Source organism: Neomonachus schauinslandi, chromosome 12 (assembly GCF_002201575.2).
Source record: "Neomonachus schauinslandi chromosome 12, ASM220157v2, whole genome shotgun sequence".
Lineage (NCBI taxonomy): Eukaryota > Metazoa > Chordata > Mammalia > Carnivora > Phocidae > Neomonachus > Neomonachus schauinslandi.
The window spans coordinates 95,269,397-95,276,939 of NC_058414.1; the positions used below are offsets into that span (position 1 = coordinate 95,269,397).

Genomic DNA, 7,543 nt, shown 5'->3' on the forward strand with positions numbered 1-7,543 from the left:
TAGATAGTAACAATAAAAACTGGAAATAACCTAAATGTCTTTTAAGAAAGACTAGTTCATTTGAGTCTATACTGCCTATTAAAAAACAGAACTTGGGGTGTTGTATGAAAGCAGAGAAGGTGAGTACTCCCCTTGACAAGGATGGATGGGGCCCTCGGGCCTGACAACAAGCACACATACAGTTAAGTCACTGCCACCTACTTTGCGGCATCTAGCCATCGTTTTGTTTGTTTGTTTGTTGAATCACTATATTGTACATCAGAAACTATGTTAGCTACACTGCAATTAAAGTTAAAAAAAAAAATCAAAAAGACAACTTGGGATACCTATACATATGGACCTTAACAGAGTAAGTGAAAAAAGTTGCAGGAAATGGGTAAATAAGTCCTATCTTATTTATATAAACATAATTTACAAAAACAATTTTAGAATGATCATCTCTGGTAAGTCGGATGGACTTTTTCACTTCAGAAACACTTCTATTTTGTTTGAAAAAAACAGAACACATACAATGTAGTAAAAAAAAAATTTACTCACTGTCCCAAAAAAGTAAATTACAAAACAATTTATAATAGGAATCCATTTTCTGTAAAATAAAGCTCATAATATGCTGAGGTATATGTAACAAAATGAATATTTAGAACATATGCCAACTGTTAATAATGGTTATTTCTAGAAGAGGGATTACAGGAAACTCATAAACTGCATTAGTTTTTCTTTAAACAAGCACTTACTTTATTTATCCTCCCCCACCAAAAAAAAAAAAAGATTAAAAAATCTGAGCTAGGATCCCAGAGATGTAAGCATTTTGGTCCACCTGGCAATTAGTTAAAACGAGCTTAACTGGTGGACAGCCCACTGTATTAAATCTGAGTAAGCCATTACAGGTAAATCACATCTACCAATCAGTCACAGAAGTTACTGATTGAAAAGCTACTTCTCTACTAGGTAAGTATTAAGTATCTGCTTGATGAAGGGAATACTGCTAAAGTTAAACTTAAATATTTGCTGAATCATGCAAAAGGCAGGCAATGCACTGGTCTCTCCTAATACACTGTTCTGTTTTTAAGGATCTCTCAGGTATCCATAGCCAACTGCAAACTTGCCTCAGGCCTTTATTTCAAGGCCAGTGCCTGAGAGGAGGCAGAAATCCCTACATACTTTCACCCTTAGTGGAGGAAGAAACTATGAGAACCACTAAATCACAGAGAATCCCAAGGGAGCACTGGATTCTGTCTTGGTGGATCTGTGCTTCATAAAGGATATTATAGTTCTTACAGTTACTCTATATGCCCTGCTCCAGAGAGGGGCTTACACATGTCCAACTTAACGCGTCCGCGCCTTCTCCACTAACCTTTGATAAAAACAGAGCAAGCAGAACTGCCTATTTTTCCTAAAGTCTACTGCTCCAAGTATTTTCCCATCTCAGCACTGACCCGGAGATCCAACTGCCATTTTGTTTTCCCCTTGGACTTACTGCTGAATAGCTTATCACTACTGATGCTAAGTGCTTTATTTGTATTACAACCAATCTATACTCAACAATCCTGTTAAGTGTTCCTATTTTACCAGTGAAAAACCTGAAATACAAGGTCTGATAATTAGTGCTAAAAAGAAAACCACAGGCTCAAAAACGGAGTCACTTATGCTAGACCAATCTAACTGCAGTCTCAACCTCACCCAGAAATGTAGTCTTCAGTCAGAAATTGTCTGGTCGGCACCAATGAAGTCATCTGTTACTGGCCTTTCTCCATCTCCCAAAGGAAGGTGACCTCATCCCAAACAATCCTTTTTTCTCATTTCCTTGTCCCACCTTTAAAAAAAAAAAAAAAAAAAAAACACAACAAACCTTTCCCTTTCTGTAGCCTTTAGGAGCTCCCCTCTACTTACTAGCTGGGATGCTGCCTGATTTCATGAATCAAATAAACCTAATTATATCTTTAAAACTCACTCAGCTTAATGTTTGTTAACACTAGTAAATAGTGGCAAAACTAGGGTTTAAACCCAGAGATTGATTCCTCAATCCAAGCTTTACTATACTGCACTATCTCTGGGATATATTCTTTTCAACCTAGAAAACACGAGAAATCTTCAGTCAGATGTTGCCACAAAATGAACAAATCTTTTAGAATTTCCAAAAAACAAGAGAGTTTTATTCAAGCCCAAGTCTTAGACAGCTGCCCTGGATACACAAAATTTGCAAAGAGAATGCTCCAGCAAAGTATGGTGTAGGATTATACACATTTTTAAGTAAAAAGTTACAAATAATTAGACAAAGAACATTTCGGAAAGTTGCAGACCTTATCTTAAATTTCTACAATATGCAGGGCTGTAGCACTTTCATCTTATGGGGAACAGGGAAGTTTCTTTTTCTTTTGTGTTCAGACTGCTCCTTTTTGGTGTGTTTTGTTTTTTGTTTGTTTAACAAAGCAGATGTACAATATGTGCTCAGAGCACAAAGAGAGCCCATGCTTTGAGGTTCTGCAGAGTCAGTCTGACCTTAGTAAATGTTAAAGTATAGCAGCTTCCCAGGGAGCCCAGGAGCAGGGCCCACAAATATCAAAAGCTGAAAATTTCCTTTATCACAATAAAGCACTTAGGTTTTCACAACAATACTGAACATCAACAGGCCACATGGATCAAACATTTACTCACGGAAATGCTGTTTGGCTACCATTAGGTTACTAAGAACTTTATTTCACAAAATCTTTGCCATTGCTTTTCCCAACTTTTGAAAAGCTATTTAGAGTAATAATTAAACACTCAACCTCTTAACCAAGTCAAACAGATTTGGGTTCAGATTCTCGTTCTGTTACTGCTTTCCTTCACTTGCAAATAAGATATAAAGGTATATGTGAAAAACTTAGCATAGTGAATGACTGGAGACTAAGAAGTCAAGGTCCCCTACTTCTATCCTTTTTTTTTTACCACCAATACTCCCAGGATGGGGAACAACTGGACAAGTCCAAATCAAATTCAATACTCTAAGTAGACCCATTTATTCATGTGTCTATAGAAAACTTTAAACATTAAATTATGCATTCCATTTAAATTTATGAACAAGTTCTACACAACCAAGAAAAACTGGTAAAGAAATATACTTGATATTAAGAAATTACCACGTAAGTCAATTACTGCACAGAATGAATGCTAGCTTCACAATAACTCATACCTCTCATCTATAACCCTGTGAATTACGATAATTTGAAACTTTAAAATAATAAAAATCCTCAAGTCAGTGTTAGAGCTTTAAAACGTCTTGTATTGGATAAGCTCAGGGAGGCTTTCAATGGATTAAAAATGCAAGAGAGGCAATAATGATCTTAACCCCTTTGGCGGCTAAGGATCTGCGATGTTAGAGACTAGCTGAAGCTGCCCTCGAGGCCTAAGGGTTAACGTTGCACAGGGCGCTCACTCTTCTCCAGGTGGAACGCGTCCGGTAATCAGTCCTCACAACTCTGTGCCAAGGACTGAGATCTATCCGCTTTTTCAGGGGAGGAAACGAAGGCAGAAGGGAAGTTGGGTAGTATGCCTAAGCGCTCAGAACTCGGGAACCAGAGGCCGACTGGAAACCTTTCTGGGTCTAGAGTTAGGCCCTTTTAACCCTTCAGGGCTCCGAGGAGGGGGCAGGTCAGTGACACTGCAACAGGGAAAAAGTACAGTACCGGTGGGAAGCAGGGGTTCCAACGGGGTAAAGGCATGCTCCATATCGGACTACAGGCCTCTGCATTAAAGAAACAGAAACCCCACGTTAGAATGCCTATCTAATCAAACAGTGCGCAAACTCTCCAGAACGCCGGCCGCTTCCATCCCGCGCTCCCGCGGCGGCTTCCAGGAGGAGCTCCAGGGAGCCGCGGCGCTGGGGGCCCTGCCGCCTGGCTCCGCGGAGAAGAGCCAAGAGGGAGGCCGGCCTGCGGGGCGAGCAGGCGCCTCGCGTGCCTCCGGGAGCCGTTCCCTCCTCCCTCTCCCCGCGCACCGCCACCATCCGGGGACTGGAGAGCCGGAGGCGGCCGCCCCCCTCGTCGCGCTGCCCGCCCCATCCCGCGGCCCGCGCGCACACACCACGGGCGGCGCGCTGAGCCGCGGCCGCACTTACACAATGGCGGGTGGAGCCAGCGGCGAGCGGAGCGCGGACTGCGGGAGCGAAAGCGATCGACCGCTCGGAGCTCAGCTGAGGAGCCTCGGCAGCACGCGGCAGGCGCTCGCAGGCTTAAGTAATGGGCGCGCGAGGCGGCCCCGCCCCCTTCCGGAGCCGAGGGCCCGTGCGGGCCGCGCGTCCCCGCTGAGCCGCGCGCCCCCGGCGTCGTTCACGCCTGGACGTCCGCCCTCCTCCTTCTTCCCGCAGCCTTCTTCGAGGCTAGTTTGGCCCTTCAGCTGGCTGTGGTGATTCTGCCCAGCGCTCTTCGCTGCAGTTAGTGAGGAGGCCGCTCTTTGCTCAAAACCAAGCACCCTTCCTCAGCCTGGCTTCAGAGCCAGGCGAACTTCCCAGTTTTCCAGAGCCCGTCCTCCCGGGCCTCGTTCTCCCGATCCCAGGCTTCCTGCCTGCATCCTGAGCACACCTGCTTTTGTCGTTCCTCCCTTCCTGGTGAACGTAATCAGAGAAAGTTGTCGAAATTAAGAGAAACCTCACTAAAGTGGAGCCCTCAGGCTGTACCATTGCCTGCCAATTATAAGAATTGCCAATTACAGGAAGAATTGTCAATTATAGACCTCAACAGAAGAATCTTCCAACAGGAAAGAAGTAACAATCACAGGCCCCAACCGGAAAAAGATGTTTGTCGCATCTCTTAGCAACCCCAGCAAACTCTGCCAATGAGAAACCCTCATCGCCCTGAACATTTGTTTTTCTCCAGTGAACTTTCAGTTCCAAACAACCCTCCCAGCTTCCTCCTTTTTCCTGAAATAAGGGTCCTCTCCTTTGTTGGGCTTACCTATGGTTTTGCCATAGCTTGCAGGTCCTGAATTGCAATTCTTTGCTATTCCAGAATAAACGCGTTTTGCTGACAAAATAACTTACTGTTTTATCTTTCAGGTCAATAAAGTTTTGTGTTTTTTTAAGATTTATTTATTTGAGAGAGAGAGCATGGCCTTTGAGCAGGGGGAGGGGCAGAGGGAGAGAGAGAACCCTCAAGCAGACTCCCCACTGAGCTTGAGCTGGACTGGGGCCTCACCCCAGGACCCTAAGATCATGATCTGAGCTGAAATCAAAAATTGGACCCTTAACCTGCTGAGCCACCCAGGTGCCGGAAGGTCAATAAATTTTTAGTTCGAAGAAATTTTAAGCCACCTACTTGCAGCTCCATTTGCTCCTTAATACTCCTAGGATGGAGAGCTCACTCTTTTGCCATCCAGCCTTTTCCAATCCTAATCACCAGAAAAATTCTTATTTTAGGCAAAAATCCTCTTCCTGTACCTGTCACTGTTCCTCCCCAGCTCCCAGGGCCACCACATATTAGAGGGATTCCTGGTCCTCACAATCATCTTAAATGTATTGAAGAGAGTAGAAAGCAAGATGGAGTCACTCATATCAAACAGTGACCTATGTTAAGCAGTGATTTATGCAGCCAAAGATGTTGTAGCTAAGACCAGATATCACTGAAAATAGAACAAGCTGAGGGTACCCAGAACTGATAATCCGCCAAAACAAAGGAGGTCTGCAAAGGCCCAAGTCTGATTAAACTCCTTTAAAAAGCAAGGATCTTTGCAAGAAACTGTCATACTTCCTAGATAATGATCCTTTCAGAGCTGACAACATCAAAAAGGCAATTGCCACCAAAGACTCTGCCCTATTGATCTCTGAACAGAGATTCTTCATGGCTTGAACATAATAAGCAGCACGTGCCAACAGCTCTCCCTGACTGGACCGAGTCCTTATCTCAACTGCACACTCCCAGACTGATTTTGACTTTGGTTTATTAACTTCCTACCCCCTGTTGTATCTTGTTTTTTGGGTGACTTTGTCTTATGCTTTGCTTTGTGTGATGTGTGAGAAGCCAAGTTAAACACGTAGCAGAATGTCATTGGTTTTGAAATCCTGAAACTGCTTTATAATTATGTTAATCTTGCTTTATGACTGAATAAAGCTGACACTGTGAGAAGACATAACTCATGTGCGCACTCATGTGCTCGTGACAACTACCTAGGCTTTACCTTTTCTAGGCTAAGCTCAATTCTCTCAAGGTTCTAATGTAATGTGATTTTTAGACTCTACCATCCTGGTTCCCATTCTCTGTATTTAATGTTGCTCATAAATTGTGGTTCCAAGAACTAGTGAGAACTGTGCATCTCTCAGCACGCAGCAACTCCTGCAGACCCCCACAAGACTAAAACACCTGACCAACTTCTAATATGACTTCTAGTTGCATACAGCCTGTCCCTAGATTGATCCCAGAGCTGCTCCTCCCACCCCCATAAAATGCCTGCCCGAGAATGCTTGTCAACAGAAAAACCTGAAATACAAGGATTTGGTCAGAGGCAAGGAAAAGTTGTATTATCATGCAGTTTGCATGATAATAGGGAAATGCAGTTTTCAACTACAAACTAAGAGTATGCCAAAGGGGAAGGATTAGGCTTAGATTAAATAGGCAAAACACGCAAATTCTGTGCCTTTTATGGAACCTGGTTAGACTCAAGTCCCAAACAACTAGTTTCAGGAACAGGATACAGCTCAGTATTTCTGGTGGTGGTTTCAAGATGTGGCAGCCATTGGAGAGCATGACACAAAGGGTTACAGGAGTCTTTTTGCAAATTTTGCTGAATTTTGTGCAAGTTTGTCACCTTAGGCTGTGTGACTGGTTTTGTTCCTCATGGTCATTTGGCCTGTTTGAAATTTTAGTGTTTCCTCCCGTGGCATCAGGGACCCCATCCTGTCTGTCAGTTATTACCTTCTAATTTGGGGGGGTCCTTTGTTCCCAACATTATGACTGCCAGAATTACTGTTTGTTCTAGCTAACACCTGATGATAGGCCCTGACCTCTCAAAGGGCTTACAACTGTGACATATATCTCTAGCAACTCAGAAGTGCCTCTTTCCCTCTGTCATATCTCTCTCTGTCTCTCTCTCTCTATCTCTCCAGGACCTGAGAGCCATTTCTTTGGAATATAATAATCAGCCTCTGTTTCCCAGTCTCTGCTGGGGCATAGAATCCTCACTTCCAGCTAGCTAACAGAGCTGTCCTAATCACATTGACACTGACCAACCCTTTGTAATTTTTCACTTCTCTGACTCTACTAGGTCCTCATCTTCTCCCTCCCTTATTCTCCCTTTAAAACATCCAAATCACTTCGGCACAAATCAGAATGGAGCTCAGCTGTTTCTCCTATTATTGGTAGTTACTAAATAAAATATGTTTTAACTGCTTTAACTAATATCTGACTGTTTATCTCACAATGTTCCAGGTATAATCCAGTCATAGAAGAGTACAACATGGTCTATGTTCCTTCACTTTTTTAGCTACCAGATCAAATAGAACTCCCAGGTGTTTTTCACATTTACCTCTCTTACGTCAAATGTGCACCTATCTAATACACAATTTTAAACCAAA

The 7,543-nt window shown here is 43.3% G+C and overlaps 1 protein-coding gene and 1 non-coding gene across 3 annotated transcripts in view; one reads left to right on the forward strand and one right to left on the reverse strand.

Annotated features, from left to right (window-relative positions):
• Positions 1-3,724, reverse strand: part of TPK1 (thiamin pyrophosphokinase 1) — a 343,195-nt gene extending 339,471 nt beyond the window's left edge. The window contains exon 1 of one of the 2 annotated variants that reach the window (XM_021692761.2): positions 3,666-3,724. In XM_021692761.2, the coding sequence (XP_021548436.1) occupies positions 3,666-3,708 (43 nt within the window). In that variant the 5' untranslated portion in view covers positions 3,709-3,724. The remainder of the gene's footprint in view (positions 1-3,665) is intronic. The other variant, XM_021692762.2, reaches the window with a different exon arrangement.
• Positions 98-227, forward strand: LOC123326442. Its single transcript, XR_006541102.1, has one exon. It is a non-coding gene; the product is annotated as a U6atac minor spliceosomal RNA (small nuclear RNA).
• Positions 3,725-7,543: the final 3,819 nt, after the last annotated feature.